The sequence below is a fragment of the Poromitra crassiceps genome (genome assembly GCF_964638095.1).
Source record: "Poromitra crassiceps genome assembly, chromosome: 6".
NCBI lineage: Eukaryota > Metazoa > Chordata > Actinopteri > Beryciformes > Melamphaidae > Poromitra > Poromitra crassiceps.
The window spans coordinates 26,899,927-26,922,504 of record NC_139627.1 but is presented as its reverse complement, the minus strand read 5'-3'; the positions used below and the strand labels follow the sequence as shown (position 1 = coordinate 26,922,504).

General features: G+C 43.4%; 1 protein-coding gene across 1 annotated transcript in view; it reads left to right on the top strand.

Moving 5' to 3' along the window:
- The window catches only part of ubr3 (ubiquitin protein ligase E3 component n-recognin 3), a gene marked incomplete at its 5' end in the record, with an annotated part of 59,345 nt that overhangs the window by 31,537 nt on the left and 5,230 nt on the right, over positions 1 to 22,578 (top strand). Inside the window, 8 exons of the mRNA XM_083638983.1 lie at positions 1,260 to 1,345; positions 8,097 to 8,202; positions 13,772 to 13,872; positions 15,359 to 15,483; positions 17,549 to 17,656; positions 18,634 to 18,759; positions 19,056 to 19,235; positions 22,068 to 22,277. Coding sequence (XP_083495109.1) covers positions 1,260 to 1,345; positions 8,097 to 8,202; positions 13,772 to 13,872; positions 15,359 to 15,483; positions 17,549 to 17,656; positions 18,634 to 18,759; positions 19,056 to 19,235; positions 22,068 to 22,277 — 1,042 coding nt within the window. The remainder of the gene's footprint in view (positions 1 to 1,259; positions 1,346 to 8,096; positions 8,203 to 13,771; positions 13,873 to 15,358; positions 15,484 to 17,548; positions 17,657 to 18,633; positions 18,760 to 19,055; positions 19,236 to 22,067; positions 22,278 to 22,578) is intronic.

Here is a 22,578-nt window from a genome sequence, read left to right as displayed (position 1 = left end):
ATTCCAAAAAACCCTGCCCTTACTAGACCTCACCCCTCCAGTCCAGAGTTTTTCCCCACCCAATGCTGTGGCCTGTGATCCCCTCAGCCCTGCACAGAGAGATCCCCTGAGTGTGTCTGGGTGCCTGTTGGCGCTCTGAAGTTCAATGAACACCGCAAATTGCCTGAAGAGTGGAAAATTCCTCTGTCACAGGGGCGCTCTTATCAGCAGAAGCCAGATGGAGCTTCACCGTGGCTGCATTATCTATGTGAAATTGCTTTTTCTCCCAGGAAACCCACGGATTTGCCCCCACCTCCGTGGCCCATAGTAAGAAATGGCCGGTGGCAGGATGAAAAGGGGCCCAGCTCAGTCTTATTTGAGTCATGCCTATCTGTTTTTACCATCGACGTACTTTGTTAAAGGTATTAGTTTATTTTGTCACTGTTTTGGGTCAATGGAATTGAAATTCAGGAGTGAAATGTCTTTGGATATGCATGGGAAATGCACATAGTGGATTATGCAGACTGTGGCTGGAACAGCTTTTATGCTAATGGACCGGCTTGTGCAAAAGCAGTCTCAGAAAGCTGTCATTTATTTGATACAGAATTGCTGCTGCAAAACGGCTGCATTTAACGGCAAATGGCTTGACTAGGCAGCATCTTTCTTCTTCCTCATAAAATGAGGCAGCATACCTAAGCACCAAAAGCCAAATCTGATGATACTCTACCTTTTGTTGTTGTTGCTGTTTGCTTTTGTTTTTTCCCTTACACTATGTGAGTTTGTGATGGTTGTCTTTAAGGGGTGATGCTGGAAGACTATAACTTGATGCTGCCACATGGTTTGTTTCACATAACCATCTGGAAACTCTCTCAGGAAACCGTTTCAAAGGGCAGGCAGGTAAAAAAAAAAAAATGCAAGTGATTGGATGAACCATCTGTCTATCACACGCTCGCTTCTCACTGGCGTCACACCTAAAGCCCACCTGCAGCTGCCTCATAGGATGCTGATTGGTGTGTACCACTGTTGGTTCAGATTCAAAACAATAGATTGGAGCGTGGTAAGATGGATTTGTCGTGTGATCTCATGATCTTGCGTGAAGCTGCCTCGCAAGGTTAGGAAGACTATGGGAGGGTTGGAATATGCTTTTGCGCGCGCGCGCGTGTGTGTGTGTGCGTGCGTGCGTGCGTGCGTGCGTGCGTGCGTGCCTGCGTGTGTGTCACATATGCACTCGATAGACTTATGCTACCTACCGACTAATAGACATGGCTGTGTCTCCTTAGGACGAACCTGGAGTTGGAGCTTGTGCACCGGGGAGGAAACCTGTGTTCTGGAGGGGCCAGTGCGGCGGCCAAACGCTCCTGTCTCAGTGAGTAGTTACTCCTGTACCCACTCATTTCTTATGTCATTTATACATTCTCTTCTACATACAATCGAGTGTGTAAGTTTATGTGTCAGGGGGCTGGGAATGCCCTTGTCCTCAGCAAATAGAGCTCACAATACCTCGGTTCCGGATTTTTTATTTTTTTAACTGAATTGAAGTATTTCCCCGTTCATATTCTGCAATGATGATGATTAGAGCCATAATGTTGTAACCATCCAAAATAGGCTTACCACGTGTCTTCCAGTGGTGAAATGATGTGTATATGTTCCTGTAGAAGCCACAAATCTGTAAGATATGATCCTTGTTTGTTTTAAAACCTTTTTTATTCGATTTCACGGAGAAGTGCTACACTACCCACAATTCGACAATGTAGTAATATCGATGTCTTTGATTGGTGGAGCTCGCTGTATGGTCGTCTGTGATTGATGGCCTGCACTAATTTCTCTGGGCTAGGCTATACGAACGTAGCTCACAGCTTCCTGAATACAAGGGCTAAAACCGCCGCTGAGTGACTGAAACGATATTACGCTAACCATTACGACTCACGCTGCTTTCAGTGTTCTATATCAGTTTGAAATCGGTTTGGGGGTTTGATAATGTGGTCACCCCACCCGCCCCTCATCCTCTACCAGAATCCCCACAACTACGTATGTTAGGGGACAAGTCTCTTGTGCCACCAGGCCTTATTAAAGCAGAGCTTGGACTGAGCGTAACCAGTGTTATTGTAGCGGCTGGAAGAGCCCACAGAGGCCAGAGTTTACAGAGTGGCTTAAAGTCATGACAGAGACTGCTGCTTTTCAAAAGATTATCGCCAGGGTGAATGATGTCCCAACCAAATCTAGCCAACTATGGCAATTTATCCTGGATTAACATTAGAGAAGTAACATGTTAAAGAAGCTGCAGGTCAGGATGTTAGTGAAAGGACGGGCGTTGTGTTTATGTCTACATGTGTATATGTAAGAGTATTAGAGGGCCAAGGTGATTGTGTGTTGTGGTGGCTGCCTTTATTTTATTTTATTTGACTTAATCGTTCCTTTCTTTTTTCTTGGTTGACTGTAATTCTCTTGTATCACATCTATATCATCTGTGGTTGTGTCTAAAGTTTTCTTAAAACCAATAAAAACTGGTTACATCTCCCAATTATAAAGCAACCCAATCCCCAGAATAAAATGTTTCACGTCTGAAAACCAGGATGTATCAACGAATATAGTGTCCTATAGGAGCCCACTATAAAGTTATAATCATGTTTTTCAGTTACTCCTGAGCAAACCAGGCAACATTGTCTACACCAAACTGCTTTAAATGTCTGCTGAGATTTTAGCATTGAATGCCAAGTGTACATTCTGTTCTGTCTTATTTTTATAGTACCTTTGATAAACATTGTACACATTTGCACATATTTGACACTTTATTTGATATACTTTTATTGGTTGAACCACTGGTTGCACCAGTGGTGACTGCAAGGGGTCAACCAATAGCAACAATAGAAGAGACAGCCAAGTAGACACAGGTGACATTTTCCCTTTTGTTTAGATTATGCGTGTATGTTTTCAAAGTTGACTAGTATGAAAAACCATGATGTTTGAGTTCTTATTACAGTATGCTGTTATGTCTGTTGTATGAAAACCATTGAGTTATTACAGTATGATGTTATGTCTGTTGTATGAAAACCATTGAGTTATCACAGTATGATGTTATGTCTGTTGTATGAAAACCATTGAGTTATCACAGTATGATGTTATGTCTGTTGTATGAAAACCATGATGTTTGAGTTATTACAGTATGATGTTATTGTCTGTTGTATTCTGCCATTTAAGCTGGTGATTACGGTGACTTGTGGTTTATTGGAGGTGGCAGGACGTCATGTCCCAGCGGCCCCTGTGTAATGAAGTGTCTGAGTTGAGATCAAAGCCGTTGGTCCATGTTACTGTTGTGCCGTCGTTTAAAAAAGAAGAGGTTGATTAACAATGGCAGTCAAGGAGAGATGCTGTCCCAGGTGAGCTGTTGGGAGCTCCAGCAGTCGGGGTAAATGAAGCAGACAAATGGATCAAGTGCTCTTTTCCTTGATTGTGTGGCAACTGCCAAGGGCATGTGTCTGGGGAGGATGCAAACTGATGTTGATGTACAGAGCTGTTACTGCACCAGGCCACTGTGGAGACTAGGCATGCAAACGGATGTTGATGTCGTTATTATTCTAAATTGTCAGTAGTTGACTCTTGCCTTTAATCCCCTTCACCTATATGTCCATAACGTGCAGTTTTGTTGTTTTGATGTAATTTCAACATTGCACTACCCTCTATTGATTACTGACCATAATCTTCAAACTCAGTCGATTATGTGCATTGAGGTCTGTGGGAAAGGCATTTTGAAGTATGAACAGTGGAACCCGTGGGGGTGGCTCACCTGCTAGAGCACGTACCACAAAGGCTTCGTCCTTCTCACGGATGGCCCGGGTTCATATCCGATCATGTGGCCCTTTGCCACGTCATCCCCTCTTCTCTCCCTACCTTTCCTGTCTGCCTGCTGTCCTATCCAATGAAAAAAAATCTAAAAAGAAAGAAAGAGAAAAAAGTGGCCCCCTGATCAGGGTTCAGTTTGTAATCGGCAGCACAAGCCATTTTCTCTGTTTAATTAGTCTGTTAAGTGGTGATGAATTCAAAGTGGTGCCGGCTGCTGCAGTGAAGTGGCCTGTCATCCTTGAGTGGCTGAGAAGAGATTTCACACTGGAGCGATGCTATTTTCTCAGCTACATTAACTGTGCAGCCGTGCTGACGGCCACATTGACTCAGTTGCAGTACATTAGTGTTGGCTCTTGTTTGGAAATGGGATCTGGAGGAAAACTGTAGACATGTGCTAACCATGAGAGTCCAGGGAGTTCCTACGCCTATATCCCCGTAGGCATTTCTTCTATTTAACTGATGAGGATGGCATGGGCCACAGAGGGGAGCTGTCTGACAATCCCTTTAAATAGGCTACATCAGCTCCTTCAAATATATATTTTTTGGTTTATTCAGCAGCAAATATTTGAATTAGTCTAGAGAGGCTGTGTTGCTTCAGCCTCACAGTGTGTTTGATGGCAAATCACGCTGACCTGGTGACGAGTGTTGGCCAGCTTCAGTGAATCTCAATCGTTTTTGTTTGAGTGGCTGATAGATTATTTCACATGTAGAATGACCATTGCATGCCAGTAAAAGGCAGCTAATCATTAGAGAATTGTCTTATTGTGTTGAGAGGATGAGTTTAATTGATTTTTGGGTTCAACTGTTGGAGCTTGATTTGACCCTTGGGTGTGTATTGGAGAGCAGTAACAGTGCTAGCAGAAAACTGGAGGTACATAGTGATGGGATTTTGAACACAATCAATCTTCATGGCAAAAACTAGGAAAATAACTATAATTATCCTTTACAGTTTACAAGACCAGCGTTAATCATTAGTCGCATCATTGAAAGCAGAGAAAATATATCTGAAGCTGAACTGAGGGCCACCTAAAGCCCAATTTATGCTTCGTCTGCCGACACTTTTGAAACGGTCGCCGACAGAAATGAGGACTTGAGTCGACACTTTCAAGTGTCTGCGAGCAGTGTCTGCTACCTGGTGAAATGTCTAGTGTCGCTGACTACGTCATAGTATCGCGCAAGTCTGATTGGCTATATAGACGGCATGCGTTTGACTTCCTTGTTTTGGTTTTCACTCGATTGAAATTAATGAACATGTCTCCGCTATTTTTATCAGCCTGTCCTTGATCTATGACTTCGTGAAAATCACAAAGAACATTGTGCATTTCCCAGAGAGAGAGAGGAGGTGAGTTGTGTGTCGTTTATATGCGGCTGCAGTCAAGTACGTTACATCTTGCCTCCGATGTGGTTTCACTGTGCGTTCCCTCTCTTCTCTTGGCTGTCAGCATTTAATAGCGTTCGAGTGTCACGTGACCGTTAAACAGAAGCGAACGTTCACTGAAGTATAAATGCAACACCATGAGCGACACTTTCTTTTTCGTCTGCGACCATGTGCTGAGCGACACTTTCTAATAAGTATAAATTAAGCTTAAGTAAGAGGGGACAGCAGACTTCCATCCATCTGAAAAAAGAGCTTTTAGCTTGCCTGGGTCCAGAGCTTTGAATCTGCCCACTGCCTTCTGGTCTGGCATCGTGACATGCAACAGTCTGGTCTGGCATCGTGACATGCAACAGTCTGGTCTGGCATCGTGACATGCAACAGTCTGGTCTGGCATCGTGATATGAAACAGTCTGGTCTGGCATTATGACGTGCAACAATCTGGTCTAACGACAGAAGTAGCGAGCACACTCACCGATCGATAAAAACTCAGGTGCAAGGCACAAAACAATGACTAGAAGGAGAGAAAGCAGCACACTTGAATGTCCTTTCAAAGGTTTTAATCCATCATCTGGGAAGACAGTGACAACGGGTCTGGCAACGTGGCCATCATGACATGCAACAGTCTCAGACTGTTGCATCGTCTGGCATCATGACAGACAACAGCCTGGTCTGGCATCGTGACGTGCAGCAGTCTCAGACTGTTGCACGTCACGATGCCAGACGATGCAGCAGTCTCAGACTGTTGCACGTCACGATGCCAGACGATGCAACAGTCTCAGACTGTTGCATCGTCTGGCATCGTGACATGCAACAGTCTCAGACTGTTGCATCGTCTGGCATCGTGACAGACAACAGCCTGGTCTGGCATCTTGACATGCAACAGTCTCAGACTGTTGCATCGTCTGGCATCGTGACAGACAACAGCCTGGTCTGGCATCGTGACGTGCAACAGTCTCAGACTGTTGCATCGTCTGGCATCGTGACAGACAACAACCTGGTCTGGCATCGTGACGTGCAACAGTTTCAGACTGTTGCATCGTCTGGCATCGTGACGTGCAACAGTCTCAGACTGTTGCATCGTCTGGCATCATGACAGGCAACGGTCTCAGACTGTTGCATCGTCTGGCATCATGACATGCAACAGTTTCAGACTGTTGCATCGTCTGGCATCGTGACGTGCAACAGTCTCAGACTGTTGCATCGTCTGGCATCTTGACAGGCAACAGTCTCAGACTGTTGCATCGTCTGGCATCGTGACATGCAACAGTCTCAGACTGTTGCATCGTCTGGCATCATGACAGGCAACGGTCTCAGACTGTTGCATCGTCTGGCATCGTGACGTGCAACAGTCTGACTGTTACATCGTCTGGCATCATGACAGGCAACAGTCTGGTCTGGCATCGTGACATGCAACAGCGCTTTCTTAGTTGAAAAAACAAACAAAAAATATTTGGTCCAATGTGCCGCTGTTGTCAAGTATGCCGGACCAAGGAGGAGTAATAACCACAATGGCGGCCGCTATAGATGAGATAAAAGCTGCTATCGAGTTTGTTCTAAACTAAATCAATTAAAAGTACCAAATACTTTGAAATCCGAACAGCACTCCACTTTGAACGCATTCAAAGGGGAGATGTTATCCCCACTGGATTAGATTTAGGCAGACTAGTGATTGGTTAGGGAAAATCCAATCCCAATGGAGGCAATGTCAGACTGAAGAAGGAAATGGAGTGTAATGAGTTAACAGTTGCATCTGATATCAGGTGAGCTTTGAGCTGGAATCATGACTGCTTGTCTGTTTTCCTACTAGACTGAAGGCCATTGGCCGGTGTTGGTCTTCTACGGGGTGTCACTCTGTAGGCGTTGACTCGTCATCATCTCCCAGTGGATAAATACTAACCCTTTCTATTCTGACACAGGGACTGCTACAGAGTCAGACATTGTGCTTTCCCCATGCTGTTTCTGTCTTCACCTGTGGAGGGCAGTGTTGGTCTAGGTATTGATAGTTCACAAATGTCAATATTGCAGAGTTGGTTATATGAAGTATTTTGCTGCATTATTTACAGCATCATAAATCCCTGGAAAACAAAATCAAATCTGATTAGTGCTGCTCATTGGTCGTCTCTAAGTGCTGCCCAAAGCAGGCTTTGGTTATACAGAAGGTGATGGTTGTTTTGTGCACCTAGAGATTAAACTAAATGAACGGATTGATTTAGTGGAATTAGTTTCAAACATGGTTCATATGTAAATCTATTGCTCTTATGTAAGTTTCAAACTCTGGCTTTAATAGGTGATAACTTGGATGGATTTAGGTCATAATGAGGAAAAAAGTAGGTTAATTTGTTTCTGGACTAATGAGATAAAGAGAAGGGCACTTCTCCGGTTGGGGATCCATTACTGTGCTTTTTAAAGGATTAGACCTTTTATCTCACTGCTTTTCTTCCAAAATCCCTGCTGCCTCTTACCCATGTTGAGGTTAGCTGTAATGGACTTCTAACAGGTTTGCTTGTGACAAAGAGTCTATATGGGCTCTGAAGCATCTTGCTATCAAAAGCCAGCTTATACACCAGAGATTGTGGAGGGGTCTCTCGTCATGTTCCATTAGTTCCACAGTGAACAGGTGTGACCTGACCAAAGAGCTGCCTGGAGCTATCGAGCACTACCATGTAGCCATCTGGTCTGGCCTGCTTTTATCACAGCCAAACCATTCACCTGTACTCAGTGCAGTCGGTTCAAGTCAACTGCTTTCATCAACTGATCCACACTGATAGCTGGCCGGGTGCGGCAATGGGCACTGAGGTGACCAATCACACAACTGCTTTTGTTCCTGTCCGTGCTGTGATTTCTCTCTGAACATTACACTTGTGTTTTTGTGTGTGTGTGTGTGTCTTTTGCCTTGCAGATCAGCTGTTCCATGTGCTGGCCATGCACATGCGTCTGTACAGCATTGATTCAGCCTACAACCCCTGGACGCGGCTGACCCAGGTTTCACAAAGCAGAGAGGCAGAGTGAGTGACTTTGCTTCTTCAAGCTCATCTTCCTTTAGGACACCTATGTATACGTTCTACCTCATACCTCACAGATTCACCGTAGCCGCTGCCTGCTTAGCCTAATGCTAGCCCTCGTTTACACACAAGACGTCATCAAAGCGCCACTTTGCCCTCTCTCTAAACACCACCCTTTCCTCCTGCCCCCAATAGCTTTTCCTCCACACAAAGAGTCATCAAAGCGCCACTTTGCCCTCTCTCTAAACACCACCCTTTCCTCCTGCCCCCAATAGCTTTTCCTCCACACAAAGAGGAGCTAAAAACAGAAAAGTGACCATGTTGGAGTGGTTGCCATAGATACCAATAATTGCTGCATCTGGCAAATTACCGGGCACTCCACAGAGAGTGAAACGACCCTGTCAAAATCACTGTACTGAGAAGTACCGCACCACACCAACAACACCATACCAGCACTGCTGCACCACAGCATCTCAACCTTCAGCTGTCCACCCAGCTTCAACAAAAACCCCTATTTAACAAAAGACTTGATTTCTACCACGTTGTCTCTTTCCATGTCTTAAGTCACGAGGTCAAAACACACCTACGTCTGTCCTTAATAGTGTTTGGTTGTCAGGATTCACAGTGGAAGCAGCTGTCAAAATCCCACTCGCAGCACTTACTGTAGCAATACAAGATGAGCTTCAACAACCATGCCTCCCTGTTAGTGTTGTAAGACAGCTTTTACACCTGTTACTATTTAAGTGCTCACAACCATACAGTATTCTCAGCGGAGCCATTTGGTGTTTAAAAATACCTTGTTAGGGAGTCGGGAGGCAGCACTGTCATTGACACCCCTAGGCGGTCAACCTGAACTAGCCTATTTAAATAGGACAGATATAGATGTTTTTGCAAGAGATGCTTTTTTTGCTCTTACCCAGATATTCTTTTTTTATTGAATATTAACCTTAGGGGAATGAAGGAGGGTTGATTATGATTTGACTTAACTATATTGATATCATTCAGCAGTAGCTACATTTATTCCGTTCTTGTATGTCACTGTGTAGACTGTATGCAGTCAGTGGCTTTACCACAAAGTCAATAATACCGTCCTGTAAGGCTTTTCTCCAGTGCGCAGTTGAATTAACCGCTGAGTGCATTGGTAATGGAAGGTGGTATTCTGTAAGTGCATTTCCTTTCATTGAAAATCCCCTGAGGCCTCTTAAGAGTAGAGTGCAGATTGGATCCTCACTGGGTTGTCAACAGAAAGGAAGACATTTAAATGGAGACGGCATAAAATAACGACGTAAATATAACTATGTAAATATAGGGGTAAGCGGCGGATGCAGGGTCCAAGGCAGCACAATTTTTTTTTTTTTTTAATAATATGTTTATTAAATTTTTCCCGTACAATTATCAACTGTTATTGCAAGTATTACAATATAGGTTTTGTACAATAAACACAACAAAACAAATACAACCCTCCCACACACACAAACCCCCACTCTCTCTCCCTCTTGCTCTCAACATCTATCGACCAGTGGTACCTAATAAAGTAAAGACAATTTTGAACAAAAAACAAACATTAAAACAACATTTTCAGAAGAAACCTGGAATCTACCACATACTGTAAGTCTTCAAGGTCCTGAGTCCGCCTCCTGTATGAGCTCCCCTATATCTGCACTTGTGATGAAATCATTAAATGGATTCCATATCCGCTAAGGCAGCACAATTTGATAAGATGGACAAAACATAGACAAAACACTACAGAAGGGAGAAGGACACACCCCAATCAGTGATGGCATTGAGGTATTTTTCCATTGACCGATGATGTCAAACACCTGCTTTGAGTTTTCTGGACTGTGATTTAGTGATTTACTTTTCATGAAACTTCAAGATGGCCAAGGTTCATCAGGGACTTGAACTCACAACCTTGTGGTCCAAAGACCTGAGCTTTACTACTCTGCCAACTTCCACCATGTCACAGTGGCGAAACAATAAGTCATCGGTCACAGGTGCTAGTCCAAACTCTTTGAAAGCCTCAGAAAGACTTGCGTGCCACATTAATCAATTTACACATGGCTTTAGACATAATCTTAACAGCCCAAACATAATTTGTATTGAGTTTAAGGAAGATTAACCAAACTATCTTGAACATAACACATTGTCAGTTTATCATTTAACTAATTATTTGAAGCTGCACATTTTCATCTACTTTGTGCTCAGTTTTTTTGGTATCATAATTTTTGGGCTGTTTACTAATTAAGGCAGGGGTTCCCAAACTTTTCAGACCACTATGTACAGTCCTCCCCCACTATTCCCCCACTATTCTAAAGCATGGCACCCATTCTATCCTATATTTCTATATTTTCTATATTTCTCTATCATATGATTGTTCAATGTGTTATTATTACTAGTGTAATTTGCTACTGTTGTGTCAGCTAGAATTAGCTAGACATATTTTCTGTGAAGCCCTCTGAGACATGCTTGTGAATTAGGGCTATACAAATAAACTTGACTTGACTGGTTCATGAGTTATGGCCAATTTAGTGTTACTAGGCATCTCACCCACTGCGCGAGCTCACCGAGCTGGCCCTGCAGCTCGCATTTGCAGCTTGGCCGCTGCACGGCCTTGCCCGCAGCTCGGCTGGTGTGTGGCCTTGCCTGCCCTATTGGCGGGCGCACAATGTCTCCCTCTCTCTCTCCCTCAGTCCCCCCCCCTCCCTCTCCCTTTCCTCTCTCTCCCTCTCCCTCAGTCTCTCCCCCTCTCCTCTGAGTCTCTCCCGCAGTCTCTCTCGTGAGCCTCCTCAGTCTCTCGTGAGCCTCAGACTGATGACATCACTGAGGAAATCATCACTGATGATATCGATGACATCATCACTGATGTCACCAGTGTGTGTGCTTGTGTGTGTGCATGTGTGTGCCTGTCTGTCTCTTGTGTGTGTGTGTGTGTGTGTGTGTGTGTGTATATGTGTGCATCACTGATGATGTCACAATGCCTCTGACATCACTGTTGATGTCACAATTTATGACATCACTGATGACATTATCACTGGGACTTTGTGTGTGTGTGAATTGGACAAATGACCTAAGAGGAGTTGCAAAAAAAGACTTTCTTAGGGTGTCTGGGTAGTGTAGCGGTAGATTCCTTGCCTACCAACCAACACCAGTGTCACAGGTTTGTGCCCCCGTGTTACCTCCGGCTTGGTCGGGTGTCAATACAGGCACGTTTGGCTGTGTCTACGGGTGGGAAGCTGGATTGAGGGTATTTGTCCTGGTCGCTGCACTAGCACCTCCATTGGTTGGTCGGTGCGGAAGGGAACTGGTGGGAATAGCGTGCTCCCTCCCACGTGCTACGTCCTGCCGGTGAAGCTCCCCGCTGTCAGGTGAAAAGAAGCGGCTGGCAACTGCGCATGTCTCGGAGGAAGCATGGTGCTAGTCTTGGCTCTCCCCAGATCGGCAGAGGGGGTGGAGCAGCGACCAGGGCAGCAGGGGGAAATTGGCCAAGTACAATTGGGGAGAAAATGGGGGGGAAATCAGATGCGTTACGGCTCCGTACGGATCCGCTAAAATTGCCGGAACAGACTCTCACCCTCACCATATGTGAGACACTCACACCAGACTCTCACATGCGGTATGGAAAAAATACGCACCCGTTGTATTTTTGTCAGATCCCACATGCGTCTGACAGATGGCATGGATGTGGGTCTGTTCAGGCAGCTGCATGGAGCCGGAACACAGCTGGTGGATATAGGCCATTAAAGTTTCTGAGCTGCAGATGCTTTTAGTGGAGAAAAAGAAAGAAGCAGAATACTTCAAGCAAATACAATAGACCAAATCAGCGGGATGTTTACATTTACTTCCGGGTACCCCTGGGTCCACACATTATAATGGCGGTGAACGGCACAAACTGACAAAGAAGACAAAAATGGTTCGTCCGTGTTGTGTTGTTGTTTAATATCATTCATAACAACACTTTCACTAACGTTAGTGGAGACCAGACTAGCTTATTTACCTGTTGGACCAGACCAGAGTAGACTTGACGCTAAATTAAATTAACGTGGCGTCGGTAGCTCTGTCTGTAACGTTAACGAGTCTGCTCTCGCCGAGAAGAGCCTGGTGACGCGAGGTTACGAGTCTGCAAAAAAACAGCGAGTTTGACAGACAAACAAACATTATTAGCTAGCTAACACTACATAAAACAAACACAGAAGAAAGGCTAGATACGTCGGACAAGCATGTTTACCAACCGTTTAACCATTTAAATTGAAAGTAGTCGGCCGAAAACAACGAGAGGGTTTGACAGCATTTATTTGACAACACGCACATTTAAACCTGCCGCCTTCCCCAAGTGGTACCCGGAAGTAAATTTGTTTACATGGTGACGTCACGGTGATTTGGTCTATAGGGTAGCACTAGGTGTTAGGCCGGATTCACACAGGATCACATTGCCCCCTCCCCCGCGCTCTATTCATTGTCAATGAGGGTAGTCCGTCAGGCTCCAGCAGTGGGCGACGCAGGGGTCTACGTGAAAAACATGCAGAGGTTGTACAGCGAGAGAGCTCAGGGCGATCCAACTTTGGGGAGATGCAGCCCTACATCATGCTCCGCTGGTTAATCTAGACGCCACGCACACACACACACAGCTCTGCTCTGTTTCACTCGTCTCTCTCTCTCAAAAATTGTGACTATATCTTCTGTTCACAATAAAAATCCTCCGGTTAGTTTGTCAATGAAAGAGCCTGCCTGCCTCAGCACTCGGCGCAAATGTTTCAACCAGTTTCAACACGCTCCATAATGGGAGTGAAAGTGATCAGCATGAAATAGCATATATTAAAAAAAAAAAACTAAAAAGAGAGAGAAATTAAACTAAAGCTACAAAATAGCCTACAGCCTTTTAAAAAGGTCTTCCTGGTTCGCTCGCGTACACACTTGTTTTGAAGGGCAGAAAGGGGGGGGGGGGGGGGTCCGCCCTCCCCAACGTGTTACAGCCGGACTACAATACGTCTCGATGCATTGTATCTGAATGTGGCCTAGCCTTAACTAGAGCTGCTGTTGTCAGGGTATACAAGGAAGTGGTGGTCTGATGAAGAGCTTTGCTCGAAACGTCACTTTTTTGTTGGGTGTTTGAAATAAAAAACACAAACTAGGAGCCCTTGCAGTGTGCAAGCTTTTTATTCATTTTTCACTTATTGTTCACCTTTGAGCTCAGCACCTGCCCAACTTGGCTTTTGGATGTGCGTGTATCCTCTTTGATACTATACAAGGAAGTGGGCCTTTTCCCACAGCATGTAAGTGGAGGACTTGTAAAAGCCATGTCTTTGTTGAAGCAAATTTAAAGTGTTGTACTCCACAAGGACTTTGCTCTCATCCATCTAATGAAAATAACAGTCAATATTTACTATATAATTGGGCCGTAATTCCTATCATGGAGAGTGCCTGCATTTCACCATCTTGTTAGACAATCAAAATAAATGCACGTCTTAAACCATGTACCGTAATCCTCTGTGTCTTTTTTCGTCATAATAGCAATTTGACATTGGGCCAAAAAATAATCTGATATTCTGAAAAGCTCGTTTTACTTGTTTTGCAGTGGCTTTGATGAGGAGAGACCTGAGGTGCCAATGCTGTTTCGAGATGTCCCATCTCTACTGATTATCTTTGTGTTGACCATGCCACAGCCTCTGCGAAAAGGTACCGCTCCTGTGTCTGCTTCACGGGGCACCGAGAGAGCAGGGCGTTTCTCCTGGCTACTCCACAATGACAGGGCCATTATCAGTCCTAATCATGGCTGAATGCTAGGAGGAGGCTTTGGGAGTCTCGTATCTCTGCTCCTGTTGCCATTGTTTGGCTGTGAGGATCAGAGTGACACAGTGCAGATGGGAGCCTTCATCTCCGACTAAATTGGCTGCAATCATATTTAATGGGAGCAGTGTCACAGCAAGCTTATCATTTCATTGATGCCTGAACTGGGTTGACCGCTGGCAGGGTCATTTAGGATCCAAAAATCATTTTGAAAATGGACAAGGAGAATTTGGGGAAAGAGGTAGCTTGTAATGGTTAACATTCTAATTGGATATTCTCAATGCTTTCTTAACTTGTAATTCACAATCTTAAATTTGGTGAAGGATTATTGGTGACTGTATCAGATTTTTCTCAATGTGCCATGTTGCAATATGTACTGACTGCATCCTGCCTATAGGCTGCTATGTAACACCTCCCCACATTGCCCTTCAGCCTCTAGGGAAAACGGCACTCGGTATCTGATTAGCTTTCAAATGGACTTTGTGTCTTTTCAATTCCAAATTGATCAAGCCAAACCGCGCACCATTACTGCAGTCATTGTGAGATAGAGAATTGATTTTTTTATTTTTTGTACAACAGGATGATAGATGCATGAAGCCTATTATTGAAGCACAGGGTATAACAATGGAGCTCACAAAACCTATATTTTGTTTTGTTTCCTCATATTTTGTATTACTCTACATATATACACATATATACTGTATGTGTGTGTATGTATATATATATATATATATATATATATACATACACATATATATATATATATATGTCTGTGTGTGTGTGTGTATATATATATATATATATATATATATATATATATATATATATATATATATATATATATATATATATATATATATATACCTCTGTCCCCAAGGAGCCTGGTTGCCTTTTGTTGCTGTAAAGAGAGGTCATCTGTGTGTGGTTTTGTAAAAAAATAAAAATAATCTGTGCTGCCAATTGGCACAATGAGCAGAACAGTGGAGCTGTCAGCAGCCCTTTCCTGTGGAAGGGCAAATAATGGCACTCTTTGTTGTTCCTTTCAGTTCCAAGCTCAAGCCTCCTCCAGATTGCATTCCCCACCTGAAGCCTTCTGCTAATTACCCTCCCACTGTTCGATGAGGCTCTATAAGCAGGAATAAAGAACCCAATAGATTGCCCACGCCCTGTGAATGGCTTTCAACCTCTTTGATTTTGCCTTAGTTAGATTAGTTTATAGTTTTTTCAATTAATTACTTTTGTGCATAATAAAATAACACATGCACACATGCTGAATTCCTCTGCTGAATATGTTGTTTGAGACATTTGTAATAATGGAAGGACTTGTTTTCTCCTCTTTGTGTTTCCTCCTGGCTTGTCCCGTCTGTCTGTGTAGAACACTTCACCTGTGTGGTGAAGATGCTGTACAACCTGCAGTATACCCAGGCTCTGGCCGCGCTCTCAGCCAAGTTCAGCCCAGAGGAGAGGCAGGCCTGGACCACATCTGGAGCACTCCAGAAGGTAAAAGCAAAGTCACATCACATCAGTCGGAACCTGCTTCACAAAGGCTTGTTGATACTTAAAAATGGGAAATTGCAGTATGAACTTCTACTTCAATTTCCAAAGTGTGATGAGGCAGTGGTTGCTGCTCAAAATGAATTCCCTGTGGTATCCTGGTGCTGAGCCCAATTTCTGCCCAATAAATGAGCAAATATGAAGCAACAACACCAGTTGTTTTTTGTTTTTGTTTTTATAAATAATATTTATTTATTATTGTTTCAGAAAAATCTAAAATGTACTTTGTGTCTAAAATCCTGTGTGTGTGTGTCATTATTGTTCAGCCCTATGCGAAAATCACTTGTGTTGTATTGTAAAGCAGTGATCAAACTTGGTTATAATGTGAAGATAATGTTCGTGAAGCCAGCACTCAGGACTACATAAAACAATAATGTGCTGCTGAAACAATTGGGTAAAGATCATCATCACTGTGTTTACCATTCCCAGTGCTGTTTTGCCCTGTTTGGGGACATATTTGAAGGGTCTGTAGTTCATGTAATGCATCCAATGCCTTTTAAAGTCACTTGATTGCTCCCTTCAAGTCCCTTCAAGTCCCTTGGACCAGTTCACAATCACAGTAAATCATTGTGCATAACTCACTAGTGAGATGAATTAAGCCCTTTCTGAGTTCACTTATGCGGTTTCCACAGTAGACAATATCGATCTTCATTATCTAGGAAAGTGTGATTGCCGGAGAGTGTGGCATTAATTGGCTATCTGTCTTCAGTCTATTAAATCTGTATTAGTGAGTGGCTGGCTTGAATGTCAATAGACAAATAGCAAATAGCTCCCCCTCCCGCCTTAGGGTGTTTCCATCTATAATAGAGGCATGGTTTAATATCTTCCCACTGCATCTCATGAACAATAGTGCACTCACTCACAAGCATTTCAAATCCTCATTGAGGACGGCATCCATATTTAGGAGGAATGCCATTGTAATTAAATTGAAGTTGATAAAAAAAGATTTCAGTCTGAATAAAGATCAGAGCCCAGAGGAAGGAAATCCATGGACATTAAATTCCTCCTCTATAAATCTATGACAGAGGACGGCAGACGAGATAAGACAGCCGCTGTTTTATATTCTACCACCTTCAGCTTGATAAATGCTACCAGCTTCCCCGCTATCAAATATTAGTCAAACCAGTTGATTTTTTATCAGAACACACATTCAGTAATGTCTCTACCGCTTATCAGCCAGCCAGATATTTTATTGTAAGAAAATAATTATTGCGTCCTCTGCTTACTCTGCATAAATTATTATAATCTGCTGTGTAGCATATTTTACCCAACAATGCATTTTTGTCCTCTGTAAGGGACACTAGATTGCAATATCAACTTCTGAGGCTATATGTAGGGTACTACAGTACAGTATGTTCTCTCTAAGAAACAGCAGGTATCCGTCAATGAAGTCACTATTTCTAATTAGCAATCAGTGGAGAGACACTAAAATTGGGGCTATGTGGATTCTTTGTTTGGTACCCGTTAAGGTCTTAGCTGCTGCATTCTGAACCAGCTGGAATTGAGTGATTTTTGCCTTAGGAATACAGGGAGTTGCAGTAGTCCAAACAAGATGATGTGATAAAAGTATGGATGATCTGTAGATCTGAGATGGATAAAAATGAACTTATATTAGATATATTAGATATATTTCTTAATTGTAGGAAGCAAGACTGCTCCACTCGCATTAGCCTGTACCTATTCCTCGTAAGTCTGGTCACTGTCAAAGATCACTCTTAGGTTTCTAGCCTTGGTTTCGGAGGTTTGAAGACTGACTACTAAGGTCCTGTGGAACTTGATGTCTGGAGCTTGTTGCAAGTCCAAAGGCATGCAGTCCAAAGGCAGGTCAGGTGAATTGGAGTCTCTAAATTTCCCATCCTTGATGTTGTGTGGTAAATGACTTATGTTATGGTATTTTAAGCCCTTTGAGACATGGTTGTGATAAAGGGCTGTATATATAACCTTGACCTTTAACTTTTGCTTACATATGGTCGAATTATTTTGTTTTGCTGTTTTTGTTTTGCTGTCGCAGAATGCTGCCAATGCTGAGAAGTCTTTTGAAGCCCTACTCAGCCATTCAATCAGTGAGCTCTCCAAGGGCAAGAGTGTCTACAAGGTGAACACTGAAGAAACATCAATGGTGAGACATGACATGACGAGCCCTTCAGAACATTACTACCAATAGCATCTTAGCCTCTCTATTCTGTTTTTTATGTCTCCGCCGGCAATAGCCATGGCCTTAGGCCATCCGTCCCATGCTTGTTAATGCGATATCTTAGGAACGCCTTGACGGAATTTCTCCAAATTTGGCTGAAACGTCCACTTGGTCTCAAGGATGAACTGATTAGATTTTGATGGTCAAAGTTCAAGGTCACTATGACCTCACCACCTGTTTTCATGCTCGGGATGTGGGAGGCGGTGGGGCTGTGGAAAACGGTAAGTAGCTAGGGATAGGAAGGTCGTCGAGTCAGGATTCGAGTGGTGAGTTGGGGGAATGGCTAAGGGGATGTGAGTGGTGGGAGGGGGCGTGATCAGTAGGGGATGGGGCTAGGGAAAATGGTCCGTAGCTAGGGATGGGAAGGTCGTAGAGAGTCAGGATTCGTGGTGTGGGTAGAGGGAGTGGGTAGGGGGATGTGGGTGGTGCGAGCGAGTCTGGGAAGTGGGGTGGGGCTACTGGAAAGGAGCAACAGCTAGGGATAGGAAGGTGAAAGAAAAGAAAGAAAGCCGGGTGGGCAGGGGGAGTGGTTGGGGGATGTAGGTGGTTTAGGGGTAGGACCATTTTCCATGTTGAAAATAATTAGCCGTGTTGCGGTACCCCCAAACATTGCCTAAAGTGCCATATGGCTGGATGTCCACACCACTGCACCGTGGACTTCAAGGTATTTGTGCTTGTATGAGTCTGGACCAACATGGATGTAGACTGCAACTTGACTTGTTGGCGGAGGCATGCAACCACTTCTTTTTTTGCTGTGCTCTTTTCTTATGTTCTCTCACAAGATGAATTGATCATTACCCTAATATCTCTACTAGTCTCTGAAAGAGATATACATCACACCGTTATCAGCCAGCTGCTGACTGCCTATTGATGAAGTGTTACTCTGGTGCTGCTCTCCCCAGCTGAGTTCCAGTGTGTGGTCCCCACAATCCATAGAGTTCAGCCTCCAGCAGTTCTGCCTGCCCTTCCTTCGCCTCTCCTGTCTCCTGCAGCATCACCTCTATGGAGACAACCTGACTGGCTGCCTGGTATGCCACCACATATCATCATAAATGTCATCATCATAACTGCTTAGACTACTTTGTATCCTGGCAGTTGGTGCACCGTAACATTGGTCTGTCTTGGCTTATCCGCTTATCTACTCAAGGTATTTTTAGATTTCTTACATTGGTAATCTTGCCAAGCATTATTTGAGCTATCAATAAATGCAACATGAGACTTTTGGTAGTTCAGTAAAATAGAGTGTAGAACCTTTGACATGCTGTGAATCACAGGAGTGAGGTAAAGCAAAGAGACAGCGTTAATCTTGTCTGTGTGTTCTCAGGAGGAGGAGGAGTTCTCATCCCTGGCTGTGTGTTTGCGGCTCATAGTCTCGGCCCCGCAGCCTTCCAACCTCATGCGCAGTGCCTCATGTCTGGAATGGGCGGTCAGCGCCTTCGACTTAGTGACACAGTGGTGTGCTGAGGTGACAGGGGTCTCTGAGACGCAGGCAGAGCAATCATTGGTGGGTATATTTAAATCTTTATACAGAGTTCTTACAGAAAATTAATGGAACATGATCTATATCCAGGGTAATTAGAAATTAAAAATGTATTTGTAAACCTGTCAATACAGTCTCTGTATGAAATCTTAACATAGGGTCCTGCAAATGATTAAACTATGTGCTATTGTGCTATACTATCATGACACTTTGAAACAAGTTTCAACCTTGCTTGGCAAAGGCCATTGCTGCTGTTACGTGTGACTCTGGCCTCTCTAGTCTCCTAGGAGTTATGGCACAACAAGCCATGTGTCTCATACCCTCTTTGTCATTCAGTACTGAATTGATCTTGGACGTCGTACATCATGAAAAGTCTGAGTGCTTTACTCGCCAATTTAGATTGTTTCCACATAACACTTAACATAGGGCATTATTTATTATTGCATCCTAGAGCTGAAGGACAGAATAGAGACCACATAGAGTCAAGAGAGTTTTATTCGGTAAAGGCTGAAAACAAGTCAGATTTTTCACTCAGACTTACTTAAGAAAAAAGAAGTCTGATAACGGCTAGGAAGCACAATTTATCATATCTTTGAGGGCTGTAAAATCTTCATCCTTATGAGAAGTAATTTTTCTTCTGATCAGTACAATGAGCTATGAATAGAAAGCCTCATATTTTCCCTAGAGCTGTGCATCTTCACTGATCTCACGATTCGATACGATTCGATTATACAAGTCTACGATTCGATTCGATTCGATTATACGATGCATCTTAAATCGATGCATCACTTTTTCCGCAATACATGATTTATTTTTTCTCACTTTCTTTTTTCTCACTGTGTGGCTACTTTTAAAATAAAAGTGCATTTGGAATTGCATTGTATTATGATCCATAATTAAAATAAACAACTGCATATACTTACATTCTATTTTATTTGATTATAAAAAAATAAAAAATATAATCGATTTTCCCCCCAAGTTTGTACAGGACTTGAGCTGATGAGTCCCATGATCAAGAGTGTGAGAGTAAAATGTAGAGGTGCTTCTTCAGATAAAGCTCCTAGGAGGATCGACACTGGACAGTGAAGGACAGTCAGTGTTCCACAAATGGCAAAATTTGAATTCAATGATCTTTGAGGTTCATGTCGTTTGAAAGACCCTGAGATAAAAAAAAATCTGTAACATTTAAGACTGACATAGTTGGTCATAGTAATTTCACCATAGAATGTTCCTTCCCAATTCCATGATCTTTACATGACGATGTTTTGGAACCCTAAATTCTTATTCGAGTTCACACATGACTGTAATATATAGTATATGGGAACGAGTCACTCGGGAAACCATTTTAAAGGGCAGGCGCTTTCAAAAAATATCTGGCAGGTCCACATCTGTCCATCACGTCTATCACAAGCTCACTTCTTGCTGTCATCACACCTAAAGCCCGCCCGAAGCTGACTCATAGGACGCTGGTTGGTGCGGACCACTGGTGGTTCGGATTCAAAACAATAGATAGGTTTGTGGCAAGATGGATTTGTCGTGTGGTTATTATTAGGGTTGGGTCCGATCCAATATCGTAATTCATGGATCGGATATCGGACTGACATTGCCGATCCACGTTCCATTCATAGCTTGCGCTGGACCATGAACCCACCGTAACATAACATGAGACAGTGCTACTAAGTAATATTAGTGAGCTAGTAATGTTACCAGTTGGCTAACTCAACATGTTATTTTGGAGATACTTTAGTCTTCAGTTCAGTTACATCTTGCCGGCATAGGGTTGTCCGTGTTGCCGTGTTATCGCTGTGTTTGCCCTCTCTGTCTCCCCCTCTGATGTCGGTGTCAGATGATAGCAGTAATGTTATTGGTAGAGTTAATAGCCTAACATACATATCAATGCAGTCGTGGAAGTTATAGTTTATGTCGGTGTCAGATGATAGCAGTAATGTTATTGGTAGAGTTAATAGCCTAACGTACATATCAATGCAGTCGTGGAAGTTATAGTTTATGTCGGTGTCAGATGATAGCAGTAATGTTATTGGTAGAGTTAATAGCCTAACGTACATATCAATGCAGTCGTGGAAGTTATAGTTTATGTCGGTGTCAGATGATAGCAGTAATGTTATTGGTAGAGTTAATAGCCTAACGTACATAGCAACACAGTCGTGGTGGTAGTCATAGTTGTACTCCTTTACACTTAACATTTCAGTGAAAATAAAAAGACAAGAGACAGATCTTGGCAATTAAATGTTATTTATTAATGTACTTTTTACATATTAAATGTTTGTCACCTGTCTGCTGAATGCATCCTCAACTTGTCTCTGTGTCCAAGTGTGTAAAGTAGCCAGGGGTGTTTCATTGTTGGTTTGCTGAACATTTCAATTGTTTTGGAATTGTCTAACGACCTAATTGTTATTGTGGAATATTATAAACCAGGTATCTCATGCTATGAGTAAAATTGATTACCAAATACCAATTGTCTCTTAGTAGGAGCTAGCTACATGCAGAGGGCCCTTATCTAAAGCAGCATTGCCTAAATAGTGCAGATTTGATTGATAAGCATCCTTTTTTGCCTTGTAAATTTTTATTCGTTATGGCTGCTTTTTGCAAGTTGCACCCCCCCCCCTCCTTTTCCTTGGATTTTTGTCATAATATGTAATGTATATTCAAGAAAAAATAGCCTGGTATCAGAATCGGATCGGAACTGGAAAAAAAAGTGGATTGGTGCATTCTTAATTGTGATCTCCTGATCTTGCACAAATCCAGCTGCCTCACAAGGTTAACATGACTGTGGTGCACAATAAAACTGTGGCCTGAACATGTTTTAAATAGTACTGTCTTACTTTTCCTCTCCAGACTTTGCTTGTCCAGGATCCTCAGTGGGCAGCCCCCCGCCTTCTCAAGCTACCAGACAACTACAATATCATCTTCCAGTACTATCACAGGAAGGCCTGCACTGCCTGCAAAAAGGTGCCAAAGGACCCTGCGCTCTGCCTCGTTTGTGGCGCCTTCGTCTGTCTCAAAGGGCTGTGCTGCAAGCAGCAGGGTATCTGTGAATGTGTTTTGGTGAGTTTCCTGATTTAAAATACATGCTACAGCATGCACTGGGACACGTCATCAGTGATGTTAGCTGAGGTTGTAAGGTCTTTCGGGTCTCTCAACATCATACACCCTCGCCCAGTGGACCCAGCCGAGCCCGCTTAAGACCCCGACCCGCGTCCCAGAAGCAGCCGCTCACGGATCAGCCTTCCTACTCTGTCTGCAACGTTGCCCGCGGAAGGGTTGATCACGCCCAATCCGCTGCAATAGAGTTAGTGCTACACCGTAAGACCCTTCGGTGCATGGAGGGTCTAGGCCCTGTGTGGGT